Source organism: Lygodium microphyllum, chromosome 13, assembly GCF_053477565.2.
Source record: "Lygodium microphyllum isolate KBCC chromosome 13, Lygodium_microphyllum_v1.1.10, whole genome shotgun sequence".
In the NCBI taxonomy this organism is placed as follows: Eukaryota; Viridiplantae; Streptophyta; class Polypodiopsida; order Schizaeales; family Lygodiaceae; genus Lygodium; species Lygodium microphyllum.
In genome coordinates, this window is record NC_141147.1 from 153,689,041 (window position 1) to 153,716,923 (window position 27,883).

The following is a 27,883-nucleotide window of genomic DNA, read 5'->3' on the forward strand; positions in this document are numbered from 1 at the left end:
ATTTCACCTCTTATCACCAATTCAAACACTAGTAAATCATCTGACTTGACAAATTTTTCTAGCTATCCCAGCTGATTTGGACTTGTTAATCCTTGTATCTCCTGACATATATCTAGAGTACAGTTTTTCTTGTCTGAAAGGACCACATTTGCTACTATGCATTCTCTATTTTCATTTTGAAGTGGGTTCTTTTGGTATTCCTGCAGTATGCTGGAAAACAGTTTGTTGTCAGGAACCAGTACGACTCCCAGGGCTCATCAGTTGCTTGCCAAATCTGGAATGCTGTCCAAGACAATAACAAACAAGCTGTGTATCGTCTTCTTATTTGTTGTGATGCCGATGTGAATACAACGTATGAAGATGCTATGGCAGCAGGGGAATCAGCCATGCCTAGGGCTGTTTCAGCAAGGCATGTGGATGATAGTGTGTTGCATGGAAGAAGTAACCAGGTCGGAAGTATTGATAATCACAAGGGTCCAACTGAAAATAAATCTGATTTTACTTTGATTTCATGGTCTGGAAAAGGTACTGCTTCTACGAGGTCAGACTCACTCACAGACGACCTGAAAATGGATGGGTGGACTCTACTACATTTGGGTTGTTTTGTGGATGATATTGGAATGGTGGAGCTGTTATTACAGTATGGAGCACAAGTTAATGCATTTGACAGCTGCGGCAGAACACCACTACACCATTGTATTTTCTACAGAAGGAATGCCACTGCAAAACTTTTGCTAGCAAGGTCAGGCCTAAGTTAAGATACTTCAAAATTTCTTTTGGTCAGTTGTTTACGTTGTGTATTCCTTGCAATACCTCTCAAACAAAATATTTATCTTGACAGAGGAGCAAGCCCTGCAGCAGAGGATAGAGATGGGAAAACACCACTTCAAATAGCAATGGAGATGGGTGCCGTGACAGATGAAGAACTATTTGTCCTCCTTTCATAAACCTTATCTCAGGTTTCTCCTTGCCACAGTTTGCATTCTATGTATATGCAGACATGGAATTTGGTGTCCACAGGGGACAAATGCAATGAGGTGGACTCACTGTGCGCTCAGACTTCAGTACATATGTAACATGTGAGACAGAGAACTGCAATACATCTGGATGTTCATATGCTGAGATGAGATGTTGAGCAGAACTACCTTTTACCTATCGTTTGTATTTTTCAAGGAATGGAGATATTCTTTCACTTAATGAAAGGGAGCCTACAAAAAAGCTTGCAACTAGCAGAAAAACTGCAAAAATGTGAAGTACCAAAATACCTGGAAGAAAGAGACTTGCATTATGCAAAGTTGAGAGGAAAAGAAAGTGGAAGCAGGTAGTACCAGCCCCTGTAGACAGAGATAGACTTTTAGAATTATCCAATTACATTGTATGATCAATTACCTCTCATAAGGCTTGATAATTACAAGTGATAAGCTATGAGTTTTGCCACATCAGAAAACTATTCCCTTGTAGAGAGATTTTGGCCTCTAGCAATGAAGATAAAATGTTCTTGATCTGGCTCTTCTTGATGGTCTTGAAGTCCCAGCCATGTGGGTACATCCAAGTTAATGATGAAATCCTAAAATTGAATGATCCCAGCCATGTGGGTACATCCAAGTTAATGATGAAATCCTAAAATTGAATGATTAGTTGGTTGTGGGGTAGATGTGACCGGTTAACAAGTATGTGTAATCTAACCAAGTCTACAAATGGACTATTATGGATGCAACTCAAGTGCATCGTATATGCGCAAAATGTGTAAAATAATGGAGCACCCGTGTCAAAAAGTGGGCATGCCCAAAAAGGAGCTAGAGACTTTTAATAGTCCTAGTAATGCCACTAAAAAGAATCTATAAATACCCCCAAGTAAAGGAAAATTTGGAAGGGCTATCATTGTTACTCCTTGGACAGGCAACAAGAACAAATGTTTACAAGCTCGAATATAGTACTAGTTCTACATATAAGCGAAGCTTATGGAGTTTATACAAGGCCTCTTTAGAGCTTGTCTTGTAGCCATGATATTAGATGCCACTTATGAGACTATTTGAGGATCTATCTTGGAATCTCTTATGACCATACGTCATTCCTTTATATATTCACATAAATAAACTTTTATCGCAAAAGCGTTAAGACCCCTCAACATAAACTTGTGTTGGATCTTGTAAGATTTTAGGGGAGCCATAAATCTTCTATGCATTGTTGGCGAGATCCTCATCTTTTATTCTTTATTTATGAAGAGATGTACCATGCATTAATTATACTCTTCATCCTTCGATGGATCTTATGAGATTTTAGGAGAGCCATGAATCTCTTATATGTTGATGATGAGATATTTATATTTTATTCCTTGTTATGGTTTCTCTTACAAGGTGCAACCCTTTGATAATGAAGGCTACTATTAGTCAACCTCTAGGTAGCACCTTGGGTGCTTGCAAACAACTTGTTTACAAAGGTGGCCAAATTTCCAAGAGGTTATGATGGTACATCAAATCAAGCAAAAAATCATTAAGGCAATAGTGAAGAATCATCTTGGGAATGACTCGCTTCATTGTGCTGAGAAGTGAGTGATTGATAAACATCTTTGTAGTGGCTTCTTACGAAAAAAGCTTGTAGGTCTACACACTTGGGGAGTGAGCCCTTTGATCAATAGGTTGCCTAGAAGGAGAGACTTTTGATAATATGGTTCGGTCATCCCCACTCCACACTCATTTTTGCCTAACGAAGTTGCCAACTTATTTTGAAAGCTAGTCGGTCCATGTGAACAAGACCATTAGTGGAGGATACTCAATTGCAACCTTTTTGTTACCCTCCTATGCTTTGCCTAATGGTGTAAGGCCCTTAAATGACAAGAAGTTATGATGGACATTAGACATTGGTAGGGTTCATGTCTTATGTAATTATACAAGTGTAGCCAACATGCCAAATGGTTTGGGGATAGCCTACATGGACTTTGCTATTAAGTCAAGTTGAAAATACGTAAATGAAGGTAATGGAATAGACACATGAAGCACCTTAGATTGGATTGTAATATGCAATATTCATATATCACTCAATTGAGTGTAGGCAAGCGGTACTTGTGGCAGGTGAATCTAGTTGTTAGGGCTCTAATTGGCCCCATGAGTGCAATCAAAGTTGGTTCTCCTACCTAAAAAAACTAGGAGTCATAATAAATAAAATTATATTGAGGAAAGCAATAACGAGGCCACTCCAATTCATGCATCACTAATTGATCCACATGCATTCATGGTAGAGACTCTTAGTCTAGCACAGTAGAGAAAGATAAAAGAGGAGGGCAAGCACAATAAAAACCTTAATAATCTTGAGGCGGACATGCATGTGCCACACTGATGTTCTCAATTTAAGAGACTTCCTCTTAATTTTTTCCAACACCCATTTAGCTTTGGCAGCATTACTAACCTATGTCCCAATGGAAAATCCTAAATATTTGACTTTGGGAAGGGTAGTAATGAGTTCAAAGCTTATGAGAATCTTCGAGGCTTCTCTTGACTATGTCCTAGCTAAGTGAGAAGTATTAGATGGTAAAACAATTTTGCCCCTAGACAATTTTAGTTGGTCATGCTTGATCGATATGTTTTATTGAACATAGCTAAATTCAATCAAATGTAGGTAACCTAAGACTTGAGCTTCCTACAATACTAAGATAAATGGATTTTATGTTACTTCATCAACCCTTTCAAATGCCCAATTGGTTGAGAATGATGTGTCGTGCTCCAACACTCACAAAAAATAGATACCTAGAAATGAAAGTAAATACAGGGTCTTTAGTCATGATGGGTCTAAGTAGTACAAAGAGATGTATCTTGGCACCACACTAATTCCTTACTCTTATTTCCCCTTGCAAAATGTCCATGAGTAAGGTAAACATTATTATGGAGAGAGGATCCTCACAAGTTCGAGTTCACCTTATGTTAACCAAGTATTGATTAGAATACCAAAATTTATGATAGGGGTCTAAATGCCTAAAGACAATAATTAAGTTGAACAAGTATTTGGAAATAAGAGCATGACAATTTGATGTTTAGTTAGGTATAATGGCCTTAATGTTTGGACAATCCTTTGACTAGCGTAGAACATTATCACACATGCCAAGCCAATCTAGCTCAATTTATGGGACATGACAACACCACCTATGCTTTCAAGGGTCTCTACACTCCTGTACAAACAACCTTTCACCTAGCCTACTTAATCATCCCAATCTTTCACTCACTCTTCAATTACACCACTCCTATGGCACAACTACATGCAAGCAATAAGAAAGATCAAGAAGTAAAATGAGAACTACTTGATGTTTTACTCTTTGCTAGTGTATTCTCGGGAGTTAGAGAGAATTTTGGAAGTCTTTGATTCATGTCACAAACTCTATTCACCTATTCTCTCAATTCAATATCTCCACTAGTCCCAAGTAAGAGATATCAATGTAATAAGGAGAGTACTTAAGAGAAGTAAGAAATAGATGCTTACACTTATTGACTCAAGAAAAAGACTCTCACCCAAGCTCAAGCATTTGAGAGAGAGAGAGAGAGAGAGAGAGAGAGAGAGAGAGAGAGAGAGAGAGAGAGAGAGAGAGAGAGAGAGAGAGAGAGAGAGAGAGAGAGAGAGAGAGAGAGAGAGAGAGAGAGAGAGAGAGAGAGAGAGAGAGAGAGAGAGAGAGAGAGAGAGAGAGAGAGAGAGAGAGAGAGGGGTTATAGTTTTCACACACAAGATCATACCTTTCATCAAGCCATTTTGAACCTTATATATGAAATTATAAAGTGATAGTATATGTAATGTAACCTTTCATTAAGGCATTTTGAACCTTATATATGAGAAATGACACTACATTGATGATGATGTGACTTCCCACTAGTGTTGTTTCAACCCTAATGCCATATAGCTCTTCAAAAAGAACTTGTTGGTTTTCCACTTGGCTTGAATATGATTTTTTTTCTTGGCTAGCTGGGTGTATAAACTCTTTTTAAAGGTGGGGACTAGCTAAAGTGTTCATGCATTGCCCTTTGAAGTTGTTCTAGTGAGAAATCCAATATTTGAACTATATCAATCCATGATCTTCCTTGGTGATAGAAAGCCATGTGAGAGCTCCTATGTTTAGATTTTCATGCACTACACCTTTGTGATTAAGCTCTTATGTTCATGCCAACACATTATGTAATCCCTTCAAGTATGTGGCTAACGGTAGTTCAATTTTCTTAGCTAAGTCTTCAAAAATTTGTAGTGTTTCACACTTTTGCAAATTGGCATTGAACAAAGAGAAGGGCTAGGTTTAGGTAGGCATAACTTGATTGCTTGGAACTAGTATTGTTGGGCCTCTATTATTGTATGTATGGTTTGGGTTGAGTTGGAGTTCTTAGGTGTGAGAGCTTTCGTCTCTTGCTTTTTCATTGTACGTGTAACCCTTAGTTAAGATTTTTGTGTTGCTTGTTAGTTTTGATGGCAAAGTTTCTCATTGCACATGGCTACTTGGTTTTAAGGATCGCTTCTTATCTTTGGCTTTATAGTTGTGGTTGGCTATGTAAGCTTGAGCTTGGGCCTTTGATATTGTTTGGCTCGAGCATGGGTATGTGGATGCTTGGTATTAGGTGTAGTTTTTGGAGCAATCACAATGGGTACCTTTGGTTGATGGTGCAGTTGTCGCCACCATAATAACCTTGTGGTGCAAGTAAAATACTAGACCACCTATCTTGGTATTATGCTTTTCCTTTCATGGTATTTTCTTCCTTCAAAAATTTTCCATTGAGGTTGCTCCTTGCTCCTTGCTTATCTTTTCTAGTTCTTTTGTCATTCTTGACTTGTTTGCCCTTCATTTGCTCTTTTAGTGAGGTGACATAGCTTGTTGGTTTGGATCACTTCCCTATCACCCTTTTGATGCTTTCTTGCCTTTTGCTCTTTTTGCCTAGGGTGATTGCAAGTGCCAAATGGAGCAATGAGCTTAAGACAGGTCTAGGTGTATCTTTTTTACCATATAGTCCACATGAGAACTTGTCTATAAACTTGAGTTTCCTACCAAGTAACACTTTCATTATCTTCATTCTGGGTTCATCCAAGTTCAAGGTAGAAGAAAAGGCAAGATCTTATTGCTTTAAGTCGTATATGTAGCTATATTCCCCCCTCTTTTACTCTCTTCTCATCTACTCTTTTTATATCCCAAGAATGCAAGAAAATGTGGAAAGAAGAAAAATGGAAACTTGAGAGACAAACAATATCTTTCATCGCCATCATCCTAGTCCTATCTATGAAGAGAAGAAATTGATGCTTGCTTGACCTTCATATTTACTCTAATGGTTACATCCTATCCATGCATACTCAATTCAATGTTCACTTTCTTACATGCAAGTAAGAGAAGAGAAGGAGAGAAGAGTAGAAGCCTTTCTTGCACACTTACTCACTCAAGAGTGCTCCCCCACACACTTTAATACAAGATTCCACAACTAAGAATGTGAATTTTTGAGTAGTTGAATTTCCTATATTAGGTTTCGCAGCTTTCTTAAGTTCAACATTGGACTTAAGAGAACACTTATTGTTTCAAGCACTTCGATTGACACAACTATGGCTACCCCTCGCATAACAATTTCACAATCTCATAAATACCATAGTGATGTCACCGATTACCTCCATGCAAATCTATTCACAAAGGCTCCTCAATGGCTTCAGAAGTCAAGTGATGCTTCTCAAGTATGCTCCATCTCCATAGCCTCGATCGCTCCAAGCTTGCTTGTGAAGAAGAAGAGGATAGGAATGGAGAAAAGCTTTACATACCAATCCCTCACCCTCCCTCACACACTCCCTCACTCTCTAACTCTCTCACACTTTCTCAACATAAGCAAGAAGCAAGAAAGCTCTTCAAGAATGCATACAATGAGAATTAGCTTATCCAGTCACTTTTAAGCTTTTATACATATGACAGATTAGGCATGCTACCACTCTTTTTGGCCCAAATTGAGACGTCCTTTGATTTTTTCATGCTTCCTTAGCTTAATTAGTCTTTCATAGTCTAAGAGAAGTGATGGCCCATGGCCACAAGCTGAATTAGTCTTTCACGGGTTGAAGAAAGTGAAGGCCCATGGCCATAACACCTCATGTCCACTGTGGCCACAAGCTGAATTACTTTCACGGGTTGAAGAAAGTGAAGGCCCATGGCCATAACACCTCATGTAAATTTCTTAACTCAAAATTATTTTCAACTTTGCACATAAGCGAGCCTAGCTCTCTTTAAAAATATAAATACAATATACTATTCTTTGAAAATTTACAAATTCCTATAAAACAAACATCTTAACCCAAAAATAATCTTGGTGTGGCTTTAAAATAGATGTATTCTTGATTCTTGTGCTCGCACTTTTGCTTTCAGAACTTCTTGAAATTTTGAATTTTTTCCTACCTTTGAAAGTGGTTAACATGACACCCATCCTAGTTCAGTGCTAATCCCATAGCACTCTATGACCTAGTTGGTAATTGATTTGTGCTTGGGTTGGTCATAGTGGAGTATGGAGAGGTGTGATAAAGGGAAGTAATGTTGTAGTTTGGCTTATCTTTGTTGCAAAGGAAATTAGGGATAGTCTTAATGGCATATCTTATCGAGTGAGGGGAGGAAGGGAGTAGAGTTGCAAGAGGCCATCGATGTCATTGGGAGTCTTTTTGTCATCTTTATGTCATGAACCTCCAATTAGGAAATGTACACTTCCTTAGGGTTATATCAAACTTGTTGTGCTACAAGGGTTTGTGCAAGTGTGAGTGCAACTGAGGGATATTTGAACTTCGAGCAAGCTTTTAGTGTTGTTCCATACTTGAGGACCCAGTTGGTGTGAAAGGGGATGTGGTGTATTGCTCAGGGTGACATATTTGCCAAGTAATATCTAGGTGTCTTGCCCTTGATGTGCCCTAAGGTTGTATTGTGTGAAAAGAGCTAGAGGGATGGGTATGGAGCCTATTGAGCAAAGTCGTAGAGAACATGCCTAACTTGAGGGCCCCTAGGTGATGTGATCATGGATGTATCTATTCTATATTAGGACTTTTTCTCTATTTTATTTCTATTTATTATTTATTATTATTTAGTCTCTTTTCTTCATTCTTTTCACCCCTTTTGTTAAAGGGAATGGCTTTGATGATTTTCCATGCAGGCTCTGCTCATCATACAATATTTTAGGGCTAGCTAGGCCACTAGTGGTGTTGTCAGAAGGAAGGGACAATTACAATTTGAACATGTTGGCATTTCTGTCCTTTAGGAACTTGAGACATGAAGCTGGTAGAATTGTTCCCCAAAGGAGTAGAGTTGCTATGGTGTATTGATCAATCTCAATCTATTTAGACCATGAGAGTATAAGGGTGAATTTACATAGCTCATCCAACTCATCCCAATCATCGTGATCCATGTCTTCTAGCTTTACACTCTTTAGTTTTCAACAGCCTAACTTTCTTATTTTGAACCAATACCTACTATATCTATGTCTTTCAATAGGTGAAACTTGTGTCATCAAGCCTTTCAATATTGAAAATAGCATTATCATTCGAAGAGCTAGCCATAATGACAATATACTAATGCAAAGTCCAAGAGAATGGACTATTGTAAATGGCTACAAATTAGTCCCCAAAGCTCAATCAAAACAAGGGTAAAATAGGATAGAATACCAAAGTATAGAGCTATCCACCACCTGCAAGCAATAGACTATAAAAGTGCAATGTCCGCTCTCCAAGACAATGCTGTTGAAAATTGTAATTACAACAATATTGAAATAAAGACACTAATATATGTCAATCAGCCTATTGTGGGAAAATAGTCAAGATTGAAAGATTCCACTTCCAAATATATTCAGAAGTGGGGGTTGAAATAAGAGGGAAGGGGGTTTTGGAGGTTGAAAAGGGGCCAATGGATCGCAAGCATGGGCCATTTCCCATGTGGGAATCCCTAAGAGTGTTTTCTTTTCTTCTTCTTCTTTTGGCAACTATTCCTTGCCTCTCCTTTGATCCTATGTGAATGGAAGTAGAGGCCTCATGGATTTCTCAAGGAAGGCCTTGCTCAACATGTATTTCTTAATTGAAAAGCAAATATTCACCCTTGTTGAGGGCAAGAAGGAATTATTATAGCCGGTGAATCGACTTTGGTTCATGTCTTTCAAAAGGTTCAAGCAGTAGGTAGGTAGCATGGTAGCTCAAAGTATGAGATTGGCCATGGCATACCCGTCTATTCCCACATTTATATAAAAAACAACGGGTGGAGTCCCCCTTCCTCAACTGCACTCTTTTGACTTAGCAATAACATCAAGAGCTTCAGATAGTTATAGGTTGTCACAAAGGTTGGATCTAGGCAATTCTAAAATGTGTCTACAAATTTCTTGAATAAAGGCACCAAGTCTCGCTCTTGAAACTTGGGGCAGTTCTCAAGCGACTAGCTTTTGCATTGAATATTAGGGGAAAGTGGTACCTTCCATGTGTTGGGGTTGTAGTCAACACCATGCCTTTGTGGGTAGGGTAAATGCATGAGTCTCCTCTTTCCTTAGGCAATGCTCCACAAAAGGCCATCCATGCCTCATCACTCTCCTCCAAGATAGTTTGTCTCCAAGCTAGCTGTGACTCGAAGCCAAGCACTAGTCTAGGCTTTTTAAACACCTTATTCTGCCAATACCTTGCCTCCTCTCCTTGGCATGAGTTAGGATCATGTGCCTTTTGATCTAGCCATCTCCTATCTAACATTTCCCCAATCTCAATCACCTGCTTCATGATGTTCATTGGGAGTATCTACTTGAGCTTTGCCATTCTGTTGAAAGCAAAGATCATCGGTATGTCCCATGACTCCATTCTTTCTAGGGCGGAGAGCTCTTCTTCCTAGTATATGATGACTTCTTGTGGTTCTCTCAAGAAGGACACCTTCAGTACCTATTGTGGCTCCGTTTACTAAGCTTTAGTTCCACTTCACCTAGTTGTTTTTGACTCCGTTGCTTTAGGTCTCTATTTGCACATGAAGAGGATGACTCTTCAAGTGAGCACTCTGATTGTTATTGTGTGGGATGGTTTGATAGCATCTTCCACATTCCAATCAATTAGTGGTAATGAAGGATCGGGCTCCTCGTAAATCATGAATCCCAATCTTACTAAGTGCTCCCTTGTGAGGCCTTCTTGTTCAATATGTTGGGCCATTTCTACTCAAGTGGGCTTGTACTCCAGTAGTTGTGGTAGTGGCCCCAAGGTGTTCTTCTAGAGGGCTTCCCTAACCACTTGGAGTTTTCTCTTCAATCCCTCCATTGTGTCCTCTTCTTTCAGGTTGGTGGCTTCTGTGAGAGTCTTTACAAAACTCTTTTGTTGGATTCTCATTATCTAGGCTCTATCTTCTTCTACACCTTTGTCATGCTTAACCTTTGCAAGTTTTCGAGCAAGGTCCTACATAAGCCCTGAGCTTCCTTCCTCCCATTGGTTAGATCTTTTTCCTTGCTTTCTCCAACCCTTGCTCTTGCCACTTTGCCAAGGCTTTTAAAATGTTGATATGTTCTTCCTTACTCCATTGAAGATGCTCCTTCTCTTAGATTGGCATGGTCATAGTCCTCTTGATATCTTCCAGTCCTTTGCTGGCTTCCTCCCATCACTACTCTACCAATTTGAGGGTTCTCTCCTTCACTTGCTTCACTTCTTCATCATCTAGCCATAATTGTACAATTTTTTAGTCTTGCTCCTTGAGCCTCTCTTCTAATTCTACCATAATTTTTGAGGTCTCTTCATGGAGAGCTTTCACCTTTTCCCTATTCTCTTTCTCATGTCTATATTGTGCCATTAACTTTCCATACATGTCATTATCCATAGTTTTTTAGCTAAGGTGGCTAGCTATGTTTTGAGAGTGTAAACCTCCCTAGTGTATTGTCACTGGAGTGTTACGTAAGCTTACTTTTCCCTTTCTTGGGCTAACACCACTCGCTTCCTTTCTTCTTCTTATGATCCATTTGCTCTTTGGAACCAGTTGAAAGGTGAGAGGAATCGAGCAAGAGAGCACGGAGGTGAGAGCTATGGCGGATGGAGCAAAAGCAAGAAAGAGAGAGACTCCAAATATGGGAACTCCAACAGTCACAATGTGTGACCCACCTTCCCTTTATTCAAATGTCACTGAAAGAATAAAGAATGAAGTGACAGTGATGGGCATGCACCGATTGCAGTGTGCAAGTGCGGGTGCTGTCACTGTAGTATTACATGGGTGCCTTTACCCCCAACAAACATGTAGCTTGCAAACCAAGGTCACCACCTCAAACTTGATGCCATAATTGCCCATTTGCTGCTTTGTGAAATTAAATTGGGCCACAACATGTTTCTTTGCCTTCGATTTGTAGAGGCATTGTGGTAGACCTAGGGCTCGATGCATCAATCTTGTTGAGAGTGGAATCTTTACCTTCTGTAGTCCTTCAGGTATCTTCATTGTGATGGTCCTTCTTTTGTTTCCACCATAATTTGTTAGGAATTGGATGCATTTTGGATGGTTAACTTTGGCCCCAAATTTCTCAACAGACTTTGCTAAGGAGCACAATTCCACTAGTTCTTTGGCTTTTTGTTCATTGTCCACCACTTGTCTAAGGTTATATATCTGTCTTTGTACCTTAGATTACCATTTCTTAATATATAAGCATTCATGTTGTATTTCACTTGCTCTGCATCTGTAAAGGGGATTTGTGGGTGTCTGTCTCTCCCGGATAATGTTCTCATCGACTCTTGCCATTTTTTATATGCCTTATTTTCTTAATTCAAATCTTGGAGTGAAAAGCACTCCTTAAGGGAGAAAAAAGACAAAAATAACTTGAAGGTGTCAAGCACTCCAAAAAAAATCAAGAATTAAAATCAATACCGAGAGGGTTTTAATAATTTTTTGTGAAATCATTGTCGAGTATTGGGCTTACCCCTGTGCAAATGCAAAATTAATGCACATTTAAGGGCATGTCAGTGGAGTGAGTTAGGATGTCTAGACAGGTCACAAGACTCTACAGGTAGGCATGAAGAGACCATGGGCAGTGGGGCACCCTTGAAACATAGGCCCCAGCCAAATATTAAATCAAAGGTCACATATATATGGTTAGAAAAACCTTATTGTAAATATTTTATTGACTAATGCAAAGGAGACTTATCTATTTTCTTCTTCACAATCTCGTTTTCTTCTCTGTATGGCCATCTATTCCATGCAAGATCTCAAAGAGACTGGGAGTCTTGTAAGAGCTTGTGAGCTTGCTCTTGGTTACTATAGCAAAACTCCATTGCTTCCCCTCACCTTTTTGGAATCTTCTTAGTTTGAGAGGTGGAAGAGTAGAGACTTTGTTGCAGAGATAGAGAGCCAGAGGAGGCTTGGGAGAGAGAGTGAGAGAGGGGGAGTGAGAGAGAGAAGTTGTAGACTTGCATCAACTTGGAGGAACAAGCGATAGAGATTGACTCTTTGCATGCGAAGGATGACGGAGCTTATGGTAGCATGCATCGGCGGAGTTGTCGAAGCTTGGAAGCTCTCAAGTGATATCTAAACTACACTCAATGAGTTCCCTTGCATCGACTATTTTTCTTTGAGTGTCTTCTTGCTTGACAGGTTGCGGATTCTCATCCGTGTGACAAGTTGAATGAGCAAGATGAGATGGTAGGAAACCTCATAGGGTGGGAGACCGTGAGTAGACTTGGCTTGAGGGAGCACATGATTGATATGTGTCTTTTTGTCTAGATCTAGCATGTAGGGGAAGTGACCCTACAAATCTTTTGAAAATATGGAGATAATAAGCGAATACAAATTTTAGAGTTGGAGACCCTACAAGAGGCAGCATAATTTTACTTATTTAGTATATTCAAATATGTGTATCTTTACACAATCTATGCACAGCATGTAACAATCATACATAGAGATATACAATTAGCTAAGAAAATTAGAAGCATATAGGGCTAAAGTCCTTGGTTTTGTAAATCCTTTGGAGTAATTCATGTTGTCACTGTACATTGATGCAATGGAGCTAATTTTATAGTTTCTTTGAAGCAATCCACTTTCTCATTATACATCAACATAGTCAAATTTTGTGTATCTTGTCCATCTAGCTTTGAACTTGTTTTAAAGAGTCTTCCATGATTTTTTTAAATTACTTATGTGGATTGCATGTTTGTAACACTTGGCATATGCCCTCCACAATTATTACAATGATGTTATGTATGTTTATCTTTATAAACATAAATAGTTTCATCATGCTAATAGTGCACTTAGGTCTCAAGATGTGTTTGCAAGGGTGGTACAAAGGCTATTAGTAAAGAAATATGTTTACATTGCATAAATTGAGGCAAGGATGCTTTTGTACCCCACTACAACTAGATCCTAAGGCTCTCTAGGCTCTCCAATTCCATGCTAGAGCTCTATAAGGGAGCTTTCTCCAAGGCAAGAAGCGTAAGTGTCAACCATATTGAGTCCAAATTTAACATGCTCTATGCCAATGCCCATCATTATTATACATAATATTAACACCTAGGGAGGGCTAGACATCACCAACATTGATGATAATTTTTTAATCGAGTGTGTCACATGTTGTAAACCCTTCAAAATTTCTTGGTATAAATTGAATACTATTTAAATATTATAAACTTCCATGGCTACCATTTAATGGATAGCATCACTTATTTGTAATTATCTACACGAGTTGAATAGAAACAAGATTGAGATACCATACTTATATATACAAGTCATGTAGAAATATGAAAATATATTACTATTATAATTCTTTTTACATCAAGTAGTTTCTTAGCCAAACACAAGCGTATAGCTATGATGGGAGTACAAAAGCAATTCGTTGCTCCAAAGAGGTTCCTTTCTATGGCTTTGATTGCTTATTTACATCATCTCTTCACTGCGAGCAATCGCCCTCACACCACACTAGCTACCATCTCCACTTTTGGAACCTCAAAAGCACTTCCCAAAGCCATCAAGCTCACAATTCTCCCACACAAGTGCATGCCAAAAACATGTGTCACCAATTCCTTCTCAACAAGGATGAACTTATTAGCATTTGGTGTAATACTTAAGACACTGGTACGTGAGGTGCAATGGTGGGGTGTCTCATCACATCCATCCTAGTGCATGTGGCCTCAAATTCTTCTGCTTCAACTGAAGCTTGCTTCAAGGTATCATTTGCAACCACTTGCACATCAATTGCACCCTTGATCTCTTTAAGCTTAGGGGAGGAGATGAGAGTTGGCAAGGTTGGCATGGTGTCCAAAAACAAACTCACATAATGTTGCAAGCATGGAGAGTGCCTTGTCCTCTCGTACATCAAACATCTTCTTCAAATTGTGGGGAAAGACAAACTTTGTAAGGCCAACAAAGATTTTGGCTAGGCTGGACACCCTTAAGTCTGCATCTATGCTCTCATCCACCTCGTCCCAAGCTGTGAAATGGACTCTTGGCACTTTTTGAAGGGATGATCCCTCAGAAGCTCCCTCCTCCTCACCACTACCAATGGTGACAAATGAACCCTCGAGAGGGGCAAGGGCTAAAAATATTTTGCTATTGCCTCCTCTTCCTGTTCTTTGTTGAGCAACTTTGGCTTGGGGTTTGGAACATCTTTCAATAAGCTACCAACTTGACCCTATTCAATGATTTAGGCAGTAGGGGAATCTTCAAGCTCATTCAACATGAGGACAAATGTGGCTATCCATGAGAGGAATTGGTGATTGAATCTGTCAATTCCAAGTTCTCTCTGGCTTCTCATTTGATAAGTTTCCTATAGAAGGCAAGAGTTAGGTTCCTCTCACAAACCTAAGGAGCTACTTTGCAAAGGCTTTGTTCCTCTAAGGACCCCTCAAAAGACACCATGTACTCCCAAAGATGGTATTCATGTATTCAGCGGGGCCATGCTAGAGGCTGTAACATAATATGTGATATGAGGGTTTACAATTTGGAAAAAGTTCTCTCGACCTTTGAATTTTATCATCTTCGAAAAAGCCAAAATGTTGAATGATTGAAAGTCCTCCATGCTCACATTTTGTGTGAGAGAAGAGGTGAAGCAAGGAGCATTAGGTGAGAGGAAGACAAGAAACAAGTTGTGAAACATGAGAATGAGAAACTCATGGTCTTATACATATATGGTCCAAGATAAGACAAGTATAAAAATTAAAAATTAAAAATTAAAATACAATCAATAAAAGACTAAAGTTTTTTAAAAATAGAATATTTACAAAATAAACAAAAACTTGTGTGTCGAAGAAACACAATATATCAGTCTTCAACTTTAATTCCATCATCAAAGTGTACATGGATCTGTCTTTTCTATTCTTTTTTCTACACAAAAAAAATCAAAACTATTCTACAAGCATCAAATATAGCAAATCATAGAAAAATGCAAACAAATGCATATTCATGCATCTGATTCAAAAGCTAAAATGATTAATACCCCCATTACCCATCAAAGTTAGGTGTTCATGCACATTTAATACGCTCAAATACTTGTTTATCGAGACTTTCTCAATCAACCCATTTGGCATATGAATTTCACTGTCAAAGGTTGGCCCCTCCATCTTCGTTGGACTTTAAATGGATTTGATTGCCTTGTTTTTTATCCATCATTGATAATGAAAGTACATATATAATGAAGAACATACAATGAAGTACCAAATATAATGCTACTGCTATGCACCCTGTATAAATACACATCACTTTTATGCACACAATCCACCTTATCCCAACCTTCTCCAAAACTAGATAAGAACTCTTCACCTATACCTTTGCAAATGAATGTAAAGTACAACAATGCAAATTAGTAGCCTTAAAAATATGCATGAAAACATGAATTATCACAAACTAAGAAAGACCCATGGATCTTGAAGCTATGGAAAACTTCATGGATCTGTGAGTATCATTTAACATCTTTGTTGCTAGTAGTTATATTGACCCCCCTAATCAAGGATGAGCCACTCAATCAAATCTAATGGCATATAAGAAAGAAGTTAAAGAACACCATATAGATTCAAAGATCTAAGCATCGAATATTTATTCTCATAAAAAATTTTAGAGTTGAGAAAGCTTTGCGAAGACTTTTCAACCATCAAAGGTTTTGGCAACATCAACATGCAAAGCTTCATATACTTCAACTAGGCTCATCAAGATCTATATTGAATTTGACAAAAAATAAATTGTAAGAAGAGAATATACTTATAAATAGATAAAGGTCGTGAGTGTATTGCCATAGAAACTTACAATTAGATGGAAACACACATGGTATATTGAGTGAGGCAAGCTTCAAATCCTTTGTAGTGTAAACATGATGTACTATTGCAACTAAATCGCCATCTCTAATCTTCTTAAACACGAGCAATCTTCCCTTTCAGTGACTCTTCAATAAATCATGATATCTTACAAGATAAGAACCTATTGCTATTAGTTATATATATAACTCTAAATCTTTCTCAAATGTTGCTCCTATCCATTGTCCATGCTCATCCTTTGTATTATAAACATAGATAGCAATAATGAAATCTCAAGGACAGCATTAACGACTTGCAAATCCCATCAAAATAATTTCAATAAAAAGAAACTTGTAGTCCTTGGAAACAAAAAGGCAAGGAGCTAATTGTAAAAAAGGAACAAATGGTGACTATAGAGCATCAAACAATAATGGTGACTTTGTGGCTATGGCTATATCTATGAAAAAATATATAGTGGAAAGATTTGATAGATTTGTAGAATAGAGGAAGAATACCAAAATAAGTAATTCTTAAGTAATCACACAAAAAAAGCTTTTCTTTGACTATACACAACATGGAATGGGTTTTTGGAAGAAAAAGGAGCCTTTTGACAAAGGAGGGTCTTAACTTTTGGATGCCTTGTAAGACCCTTCTCGCATAGGGACCACATTGTTAGATGCAATGGAGGTAGGGAAACAAGCCTACTTGTGGCCAACCCAAGGAAAGAAATGAGCAGATAAAATGTGCACACCACCCCCTCTCCCATTGGTCCACCTCAAATCTCTTGTTATTAAGAAAGTAATTAACTCTCAAACTAAATGACCCTTTTTAGTCCATATTTTTCTTAATGTCTACTAGAGATCCCCAACCTCTCATTGGTCAAAGCATCATAATCTATGTATTGCTCTTGAACTTATTCTTGGTTCCGTATGGAGAGAGCAAAGTCAACATACAAATCCCTTACATAGTTGTGTAAAATGTTGTGGTATTCACCTGGCATCTTTAAAGATGGTTATGCCCTAGCCAAAAGCAAAGAAAATGTGCCTTCTATAGCAAGTAGCACCATCTTTATATGGCCCTTGCATTGGCCCTCAATCCATAAGTAGACACCAAATTCAACATGCAGATAGATCCCTTGGCCAGTTATCTGAAGTCCTGTGGTATTCAGTCACAGATAGTTTACCTGCCACCTTACCTATCCTAGCTGGGCAAATGACCATCCTACATGTTGTCTTAAGCTTTTGCTGAGAGAGAGAGACACAGAGAGCGAGAGAGAGAGACTTTGGGTGATAGGTAGTATTCATGTGACTCATACATTCTTCATGATTAATACAATTACCCATTATGAGAGAGAGAGAGAGAGAACCCCACAGGGAAGAGGCAAGGTTCAAGAATGTTTTTGGGTGATTTGAAAAACAATTGTGTTGATTCAATCTGATTCTGTGGATTGTTATGTCAGAATACACAATGGGCATGGATAGAAGATTCAAAAGTGTCTTTTCTTAAGTAGACTTCATAAACCAGAGTCTCTCTCATTAACCAACAAGAAGCTTTCGATAAAGCTGTCAACAAAAATTAGTTGCACAGTTCAGTTTTAGACAATTCTTCAGTAAAATACATCTGGCAGTCCTGTAGAATCAGGTTTGCACAGGAACTATTACAAATACAAATTATAAGTCAAGCAACCGGTGGCCTGAGCAATGGATCTTTAGAAATGTCAACAGTGGCTGGGGGCATCCATTGGGACATTGTGGTTGGGAAAGGAAGCTCAGAAAATGAAGTGGGCTTCCCATTTTGAGATGAGTATGCAGCAACAGCAGCTGCCGCTGCTGCATGAACAGCTGCTGCTGGGTGTGCTACATACCCAGGAACAACCACAGACTGCAACTGTTTTTCTAATCTTTCTTTTTCATTCTTTAATGTCAGCTTCTCATCCCGAAGCTCGTGCTTCTCAGCCTGATCAAGAAGGATAAGGATTTAAGTAAGGGGGTCATCGCACATGCACACCTAAACAGTTTGATTTGTCAAGTTAGTACCTTGGCAGCTTAAAATTTTGAACACTTAACCTTTAATTCCTTGACTGTTTCTTGAAGGTGATGATTTGCCTCCTTCAGCTGTTGTGCTTCTGCACGGAGCTGAGTCAAGATTCTGGCTGCATCCTGGAGAATTGAAGCTTTGTCTGTTTTGGGAGGTTTGTCCGGTTCTAGCACTGCACTTAACTCCATAAACCTAAAATTTTGATCACTCAGATTTCATCTCTGAAAACACCGCCACTTGTGAAAAAAATATGACTAAAGACTTGCATCAGTACAGTTTGAGCCTTTTAACCAACTTATCACCTACTACAAATGCATTGAGACAAACCTTTGAAGTCCTGGCTTGCCCATTAAGAAAATGGACTCATAAAGGTAATCACACATGGATACATGGATCAGGAAATTTAAAAAGGTTTCTCGGATGCATATAACAATGTGAAGAAAAAGGAATCAAGCAGGACTTATGACCCATTCAAAATGACATTTCATTGTCTTCAGCTTGCTAGTGCAAAGTTTGGAGCATTTACAGGGACCTTCCCTGGCACCAAGCTATGGCATAGCTAGTTAACAGATGGAGGGGATATAGAAGTCAAGCCTTGAACCAAGCTAGACTAACAGATGGAAAGAATTTATTATACAAACACTTAGCCGCAAGAATAATCACATCCCATCCATTTATTCTCTTGCTGGAGACTTCACATAAAGTACAAAGACCTAGGAAAATTTTGCAGGAAACTTTGTACAGTCAGTAGGAAACTACATAATCAACCTCCAGCAAGAATTGAACAAGCAGAAAAGTCTTCCAAAAAGAGGAATGGTTTATATTCAATAAGATTTGAGCAAAAATATGGAAAATACACTATGGATGTGATGTTAAATATCAAACTGTTCTTTATATTCAGGCCTTGAAACATACCTATCATTAAGTCTATCCCTTCGCATTTTCTCTCGACAAGCCTTAGTTCCTGTTCCAACATAGCATTCATCCTTTAACCTAAAACAGCACCATGAAATATGTAAAACAATATTTCCATAGTTCATGTCTCTTAGGACGAAAGGCAGGCTTATCAAAGTTCTGATGAAATGGACAGCCAGTATATACTTTGCCTCAAACCCACATTTAAAGTGAAGGCCTTTGCTGTACCTGCATTTACTCCACAATTAACATGCATGCAAGCTTGCAGCAAGATCAGATGGTGTAATCAACAGTGGGACTGTCACATCATAGGATGTTTATAACTTAGGGATGAGTTTACATTTGGTGTCGTGGGGGTTAAAGATTTAAAACATTTAATTCATGGACAGGGCCAAGAATTTTTTTTTCTGCAACTAATTGTTGAAAATTCAGTTTTTAGAGGCTGAGTTTTGCATGGGCAGATTTGCCACTTGGCACAAGGAGAGGAAACATGCCATGCAAGGCTGGGGCAACCTGTGAGGGAGCCATTCTGAGCTGGTTGGAGGTCAAAGAGAGGACTAATCTAGCTGGGCGACTGCCGCACCTAGGGTTTTGACAGCTGAGGAAGACCAAATCACAGTAGGTGCCAGCACTTGCACATATTCCTTGAGTTTGTGACGAGGCCCATCAACTTCTCAAGGATCCATCTACTCTCTTGGTTGTACAACAAGATCATGGAGTACAAATTAACGAAATACCGCAAGGGTCACCAACTTTGGGGTCAATCGGTTTGGCTATCTCTTGGGAATGGTAAAGTGGTTTTTATTTCTGGTTAATCAGGTAGATCACCGCCGTCTCTGTCAAGGAAGGCTGGTTTCATAAGTACTTGGGGGTTCCTACTTACTTAGGGGCACAACTGATTGGACTCCTCTTTTCCGATAATTTCTTCCATATCTGGTCATAATAATGGAGTGCCTATGATGAGCGCAGCTATGTGGAGTGCCCAATTATATTTCATCTTACCTACATCTCCAACCTGACTCCTACACCGACCTCATTGCTATGACTAAGCATGCAATTAGTGATAAGACTCGTTTCAACAGGCCAAATCACATGGTGTGGTCTAACCTAATGCAGCATGTGCTAGATTCACAAGACTTATGGGACCTCATTGTAGGACCGAAATCCCAGTCTGATCATCAATGGTCTTCATAAGAGCTCATCCGATCCTGGAGGTCAACTTTCTTGCACTAGAAAAAACTTATTAATGTGGGAGGTGGCTTCTTTGATATCAGCAGGCATTGTTATCCACGATGTGACACGATGGGGTTTGAAGAAGTTTCGTTTTCCTTCTAATAGCCGAAAGTTTCTCTTAGCTGTTTTTTTACTTTGCAGATATGGTTTTGTACGACCTTGGCATGCTGGCCACACGGCAAAGTGTAAAGATAACTATTCTATAAAACAGCATTCTGGTTGACGCTAATGAAAAGCACGGACATCTCTTCAACAAGAACACTAAAGATTGGGAGATATCCATGCCTTTTCCTTGAAGTCTCCTTTTCCTGATTTGGAATATCATCTCGAAAGCTTTCGTTCTCTCGACTGCACATAAAGATTACAAGGAAAAAAGTAAAAACCTGAAGCTCGAAACGACGCTGCTTCTTGCTTCAAAAATAGAGGCTTTCTTAACTTGGAGCTTAAACGAATGCTCCATAATAGGTCAGAAAGGAGTCAGCAAATCGGCACCATCTCTCTCTCTCTCTCTCTCTCTCTCTCTCTCTCTCACAGAGAAACAAGGGCAAACCCGTGAGAAGAACTGTTCAGCTGTGGCCAAAAGAGAGTATCGGGCGTGGTCTCACGCGGCTCCTCGTCAAGGAGGTCGTGCTCCAAGAAGGAGATCCATCGGCTGGCCGGGGATGCCTCCATGCGGCCGCAGAAGCAGACACAGGGCAGAGCGCGACAAGCAGACGGCTAACAAAAGAAGGTCGGAAAGGATGCACAGGACGAGTCGGAGGACATAATACATGCCGGGATGGAAGGCGAGGCAGCCGCAGGCGGGAGGCCGAGACCTACGAGAAGAAGCAGCAGCAGCAGAGAGAAGAAGAGTGCCAAGGAAGAAGACGCGGGGCCATCAGCAGGATGACGATGAGGGCCATACGGCCATAGCCAGAAACCTCGGCCCTGGGGCTTTGCAGTCTTGTGAAGATCGAAACTTTGAATAAACTATTTCATTTCTTTTTCCTTTCGATCGCTTGCGTGCTAGCACGACTGCCGATTTTACCAATCATATCGTGCCACGTGTGTCGTAGAAGTCAACCTCCGAGGGCATTTTCAAACAATAGATCATAGGCTTACTATATGCCTCCGTCACCCTGTGCCTCCTTTCGACACCTACATCCTTTATTTATTCATTGATTTATTCATCTCTATCTTTCAAGAGCTAGTTAGTAGTGTCTCAAGGCTCACCCACTTACTAAGCGTCAGGTCACGCCAAGTGGGAATAGGGGTAGTCGGCGGCCATCGGCCCACTCTCCTGTAGCCCCTAGTAAACACCAAGGAAAAATGCAGGTTTTGTGGAGTAGCACTACCCAATGAGCAACAATGTAGACCTTTTGCGCCACCAATCGTTGAATGCCAACATGTGCAGTTTTTGTCTGATTACTTTTACTCCAGCACAAGTGTGATAGCAGGGAAGTCTTGCACTAGAATTTGTAGTTGTTGTCCCCACAAGAGTTGGTGCAACAAAGCTCTTAACTTTGTGAACATCTTAGAGCTAGGCCACGTGCAAGTAAGTTCTACCTTCACAGGTCTGTGGAGTAGCAGTCACACATGTATGGTTGACGCACTTTAACTACTTATGAGCACTTTGAGAGTTGACAAAGTGCCCTCTAAAAATAATAGGACTCCATGAACTTGCTGGAGTATACATGGAGTTGTCAACTGGAAATTGATCCATAAGACCTTCCCTCTCCACCTTTATGTGTCCTCTATGTTCCCATCTCTCTTCCTTTTTGCACTCTCTCTCTAGGACTTGGACTTGGTGTGTGATCGTATAAACCTGAAGTATTTACAACACACTTGCAAGTCAACATACTCTTGTGTGGCACTGCTCTTAAAGATAAAGGAGATAAAAAGTAAGAAAATGGTGCTTGTGAATCAAATTAGGAAGTTACGAGACAACATAGGAGTGCAACAAAAAGAGCATTTAGTAGCATTGACATGTGGAATGGAGTGGTGGCACAATGAAGAGCATTTAGTGGCTTTGACACATGACATTCACCACTGCAAACACTCTAAAGAGAATGAAACTAATGCACACTTAGGTAAGACTGTTAATAAAAACTACAAGGATGCCATGGAGTTCACTTCCCCAAAGGGTGTCCAAGCTCAATCAATTGGTCATGAGGAAAATCAAGAAGAGAATGCAAGGATATTTGCAAGCCCACAATGAATGGACTAAGTAATTGTTGGCAAAAGAAGGCGTGAATAAGGTTTTGCGAGCCCCTATCACATTCTCTGTTACCAAGCTATGCAATCATTACATTGATTACTCTCATGCAGGTTTGTTCTTTCACTTGATGGGGAAGCCCCAAGCAAGTATAATCGGTTCGATAAGACTTATCAATGAAGAGCCCAATTCTAACACTAGTAATTTATAAGTTTAAACATTGGTTTGATAAGACCTATCAAGGAAGGGACTACCTATAACACGACAAACTTATTGGCCAAGGCTTCTTCTTGGTCCTTGTCAACTTTGTGCAACAAGAGCATAATTGGATATCGGGAACCACATTGGACACAAAGGTAATCTAGTATATATTATCCCATGGTCAGCTAATTATTTTCCCCACAAGATCTATTGTGCTATGAGTACCTAGTTTAGTTCACCTCTCCTTCCCCACATGATCTATTATAATATGAGTACCTGGTTTAGGTCAGCTTTCCTTCCCCTCCCAATGAAGGGATTCACTCTTTGCCTAAGACATTGGACCATGTCATGTATATTCCCGATTCTTCTAATGGGCTTCTTTTTCCTTGGCTTCAGTTGAGGAAACTTGCAACCTACTTGATGACAATGGTACAAGTTTTATGGTTACCTTCTCAAGGCTAAGGGGCAACAAAAAGTTATTGTGGTTATGAAAGTCTTGTAGGGGTGTCTCACATATAATAATGACTCAATTTCCCAAGTCTTTAAAGCCCATTTTGCCTCTATTATGAGGTTCAAAGAGGTCAAAGATTTTGATTATGAAACAAGCTAGCTACCTTCCTAAAAGGGGTGGCCTCAAGAGTGGAGACTACCACTTGATAGACCATCGAGCTCAAGTTTTCTAATTCTTACTCCAAAAAAGGTTTGATCTTTTGATTGATCATTAATGAAGGCCTAGTCAAGCTAATTCCTCTAAGAGCATTGTTAGGCCATTGGAGGCCTCTTAATGTGCTTTATGTTTATGATTTGTAAGGTAGAATTTCATACTTGGAGTATTTAAATGGCTTGTATTTGGTTCTAATTCACTATCAATGATAGTTATTCTCTTCAAGAATGCTTCTTCTAGATTTTATATTAATGGTACACTCACTTCTACCTTCAAGCTTAAGAGGTCAATCTATCAAGGTTGCCCCCTTGCAATCAGAATTGAATCTCTTCAAGCTTAAGAGGTCTATCAAAGCTTCCCCCTTGCAATCAAAATTGAGTCTCTTGAAGCTTAAGAGGTCAATCTATCAAGGTTGCCCCCTTGCTATTAGAATTGAATCTCTTCTAGGGCTATTAATAAGAAGGTGTCAGAAGGTCATATCAAAGTCTTGCTCTTTCAGATGGCCAAAAGTTCATAGCACATATTTTTGCTAATGATGATTTCAAATTAGTCTAAAACTAATATGTAATCCCTTCACACATTGATGCAAGTAACAATGATTTTGTTGGCCTATTATGTTCTAACATATGTTAGAGCAAACCTCAGTTGTTACTTGTTCAATTGTAATTCTGAGAATATGCCATGTCTAAGTGCTTATGCATTCAAGCTAGTGAATGTGGGGGATTTAGATATCTTGGTGGTCTAATTTTGATTAGAGTCACCATGAAGGAGTGTTTTTAGTGGATCTTGAATAAGCTAGGAAAGAAATTGAAGAAATTTGACTCCTTCCTCTTTCTTTGGCTAGTAAGATGGTTGTTACTAAAGTTGTTTTTCCACTATTATTCTTTTTATTACAAGGGTAATTCCCTTCTTTGAGAACTCTTGGGAGCAAATAAACAATGCCTTCATCTATCCTCTTAATGGGTGATATGGTTAGGCGAGCATTTCTTGGTTTACAATCATATTGCTAAACTCCCATGGAAGTTTAGGATTGGAGGATTTACAACAAAATACTTTCAAGCTCTATCTATATTGGCTGAAGAGAATGGAGGTAGATAGCTTTGGGCTTCCATGTTGAGGCATCTAACTGTGCAACCCCCATTAAGAAAAAATTGAACTCATAAATGGGCCATTTAGCCCCTCTCTCCTCCTTAAAACAAGGAAAAGAGGAGAGAAGAATAGTAAAATAATCCTCTTCTCTATCCACTTTTGCAATCTTGTTTTACCTTTTTTATATTATCCACAAAGAATATACTTAGATTCCTTCTCTTTCCTCATTCAATAAGCCTTTCAAAAAGGAGTTAGCTATGGGAGTGTGGTGCTTCGTTTTCAATGCAAAATGATTAGCAGATATGAAGTAATTGATTTTTAAATCGAGAATAAGGAAAATGAAATTTCAGAAGTTTCTTTTAAGATATTTTGAGGATTTTTAATATTCTAGATTTTGGTCAAAAAACAAACCAACTAGTCAAATTTCATGTTTTTTAGAGGTAAAATAGAAAATTTTTAAATACAAAAAGTCTTGGATATCCCTACTCTCTGAGCTATTTTCCCCCATATATATACTCACTCATGGCTCTATTGTGACCTCTTCTCTATGTTTATGCAACCTTCATTAACAGAGTAAATTACTTACACCCTCCTTTCCCTTGGCACCTTTGTGTGCCTCCCTGTGCATCTCCACTCTACCTCCTGTGACAACCAAGTTGGCTCCCCATTTCTATTAATAAGTAAAATGAATACAGGAAAGAAGCAGCTGCATATTGAGGTAGAGATTGAATATGCCCCATTATTCAAAAGAACCCAATGTAGCACTATCAACCCTCAAGTTCTACAAAGTTACATGCAAATGGGATTGAAACATGTGGACTTGTGGGTTGATGGGAAAATCTACCCAATTGATCCCTTAAACAATAGAACTCCAACGTTCTCAAGAATCACAAATTTGTTGAAGTATACGTGTAAGGGTGAAAATGGGTTGCTTGGTTACACTAGGCGACTCAATGATTAGGTGTTCAAAGTATTTACAACTTGCCAAGCAACCATAAAAAATTTTCATGATGTGATCGTTGCACATCAACTTTATATACAATAGCTCATAGGACAAGTGGTATAGGTGAATGGCACTATAATTCAACAAAATAATCAAATTATTACAATACAGGACACTATCCATGACATTGGTATCTCATATGAGGAGGTAAAGGCACAATTGGATGACCTGAGAAAGATCAACAGCAAGCTAACACATGAGTGCAAATAAAAGAAGAAGCCAATCAACGAGTTAATTGTGAATAGCGGCCAATGGAAGTGGCGTATCAAAGAATGCAAGGTAGCTCAGAATGAGAACCTAGGTGAGGGTGAGCTTGGATCATGTATTACTAGATTGCTGAAGGCAAGTACATTGAAAAACGCTTTGAGCAATCCTAAGTTTTAGGCTATGAAGGAAAAGGTGATTGAGTGCACATTGAAAGATGTGTCAAATGAGTTCTCAGTTGTGGATGCACAATCCATTTGTGACAGGGCCAATATTAGCATAGCAACTTACTCAAAGATATTGAAAGGTGTGAAGGTTGGGTTTGGTCATGTGCTAAAGAGAAATAGAATCGTGCCTCTTCCTCAACCTTCAAAGTTAATAGAGGTCCGATGGCAACTTAATACAAAGGTTTTGGAGCTGATAGGAGATCCCGTGCATATTCAATGCGTGGAAACACTAAAGATTGGGACAAAAAATGCATATGAGGTGAAGTTCACCGAACTCAACAATTACTATTTAGATTTGTACAAGGTGCAATCGGAAATGGTAATGTATTACAATATGTCTGTTGAGAAATGTAATGGTAAATTGCAGTCTCTTATAAAATTGGATGAAAGTGAGGTCATCAAAGGAATAAAGCTTGAAAGAGTTAGTGTAACTTTGATGAATAGAGATTTACAATTTGATAAGAACAATCTAGGGAACTTTAGTGTTCAATCCGAGCACCATGTGTGGTGGCTTGATGCATTTGAAGTTCCTAAGGAAACATTTGAGGTGCTATAGTTGTTCTTTACGTACACAAGCATTCCAAACATTATCGATTGTTAGGAACATGCTGAGATACTCTTGGGTGAGGGGTATGGTCAATATTTGGTTAAATGGCATCTTAGAGGAGACTTGAAAAATTTAAAATGCATGTGTGGAATCTCCAATGGTGCAAATACAAAGAATCCATGCCTATATTACTTGACAGAGAGGGTGGAAGGAAAGAACGGAAATAAGAATTGGCAAAAGGTGACAAGTACTGCACCAACGCGCAGTAGAGAAGATTCCACTCGAAAGCCCATTTTCAACATTCCATTGGATCATATTCACATTTGTTCATTGTATGCTTTTGTCAAAATCATGGAGAAACCTGTATATGAATACATTTACTTTGCTTATAGCATGCAACAAAAAAAAAGAAGCCATTATAACGTGTAGGAATGTGGAGCGAGTGCTATTAGAAATTGGGCTATATAAGCATCAAGTGACGATTCAAAAAGAAGAGAAAAGATCAGGTGTTATAAGATTCGAGATACACGCTCGACTTTTTTATATACTTAAAATATATATGGCGAATATTATGTTGGCATCAGAGGAAGAATGGATGAGAGAAAAGAAAGATGTAGAGAGAGAGAGAGAGAGATGTAGAGAAATCGGCAATACACTAGGGACTGGAAGATGGGCCAGTCCCCCTCCTCCCCTTGTGGAGTTATATTATTGACAAGGAGCAAGCTCCTCCGTTACACATAAGACAATTCTTACTTGTAGATCTTGGAAACAAGATCACAGTTCCTTGCACGGTATACAACCCGCTAACACTTGCACAACTTGGAAGTTGGCACCTCTTGATTCTTCTTGGGTCTCCTCTTGGCACTTGATTTCAGGAGAGATTCCTCAGCACTTGCACCTTCTCTTCTCCTCTTGGAAATTGATTTCAGTAGAGCTTCCGCAGCACTTGCACCTTCTCTTCTCCTCTTGGAACTTGATTTCAACAGAGCTTCCACAACACTTGCACCTTCTCTTCTCCTCTTGGATGCATGCAAAGTGATGTTTCCTTTCCCTCTCTCACACCCAAGGAGAGCCTCCTCTTTTATAGGCTTTCAAGAGTTTCTCTTCTTGGAGATAGACTTGAGTTGATCTTCATGCAAGATGTGGTTGTTCCAGGACCTACTCTGGAGCACTAATTTCGAGATATCTCTTTGTGTGTTGTTTGGATGAAAAAATGTCCAACGCGAAAGTTGCAGATCTCACTGTTTTCGATAATCCACACAGCCCATTTTTAGAGGTCGTCTTTTTATCGTGAGATATTTTAAAAATAGATTCACCATATCTTTTTTAAAAAGAACAGCTTCTTAAAGTATACTCTTAGCTTGTGGTCCATGCTACCACCTTAAGGAGAGTTCATTAAATT

At 39.1% G+C, this 27,883-nt stretch overlaps 2 protein-coding genes across 3 annotated transcripts in view; one reads left to right on the top strand and one right to left on the bottom strand.

Moving 5' to 3' along the window:
- SFC (ARF GTPase-activating protein) overlaps positions 1–1,506 on the top strand; it is a 104,964-nt gene extending 103,458 nt beyond the window's left edge. The window contains exons 18-19 of one of the 2 annotated variants that reach the window (XM_087691946.1): positions 207–742; positions 842–1,506. In XM_087691946.1, coding sequence (XP_087548072.1) covers positions 207–742; positions 842–947 — 642 coding nt within the window. In that variant the 3' untranslated portion in view covers positions 948–1,506. The remainder of the gene's footprint in view (positions 1–206; positions 743–841) is intronic. The other variant, XM_087691947.1, reaches the window with a different exon arrangement.
- A 16,084-nt stretch (positions 1,507–17,590) lies between these two features.
- Positions 17,591–21,321, bottom strand: LOC148027375 (transcription factor ILR3-like). The gene is made up of 5 exons (XM_087691949.1): positions 20,903–21,321; positions 20,638–20,700; positions 19,120–19,197; positions 18,234–18,396; positions 17,591–18,123 (listed from the first exon to the last, which is right to left on the bottom strand). The coding sequence occupies exons 1-5, from the start codon at positions 21,022–21,024 to the stop codon at positions 17,845–17,847; spliced, it is 705 nt and encodes a 234-aa protein (XP_087548075.1). The 5' UTR covers positions 21,025–21,321; the 3' UTR covers positions 17,591–17,844.
- Positions 21,322–27,883: the final 6,562 nt, after the last annotated feature.

Coding starts and splice junctions, on each gene's coding strand:
- LOC148027375 (XM_087691949.1), bottom strand. CDS start 21,024: ATGGAGGCATCCCCGGCCAGCCGATGGATCTCCTTCTTGGAGCACGAC. Junction 20,701..20,902: donor CTGAACAGTTCTTCTCACGG/GTTTGCCCTTGT, acceptor CTTTATGTGCAG/TCGAGAGAACGAAAGCTTTC. Junction 18,124..18,233: donor AAACAGTCAAGGAATTAAAG/GTTAAGTGTTCA, acceptor CTTCTTGATCAG/GCTGAGAAGCACGAGCTTCG.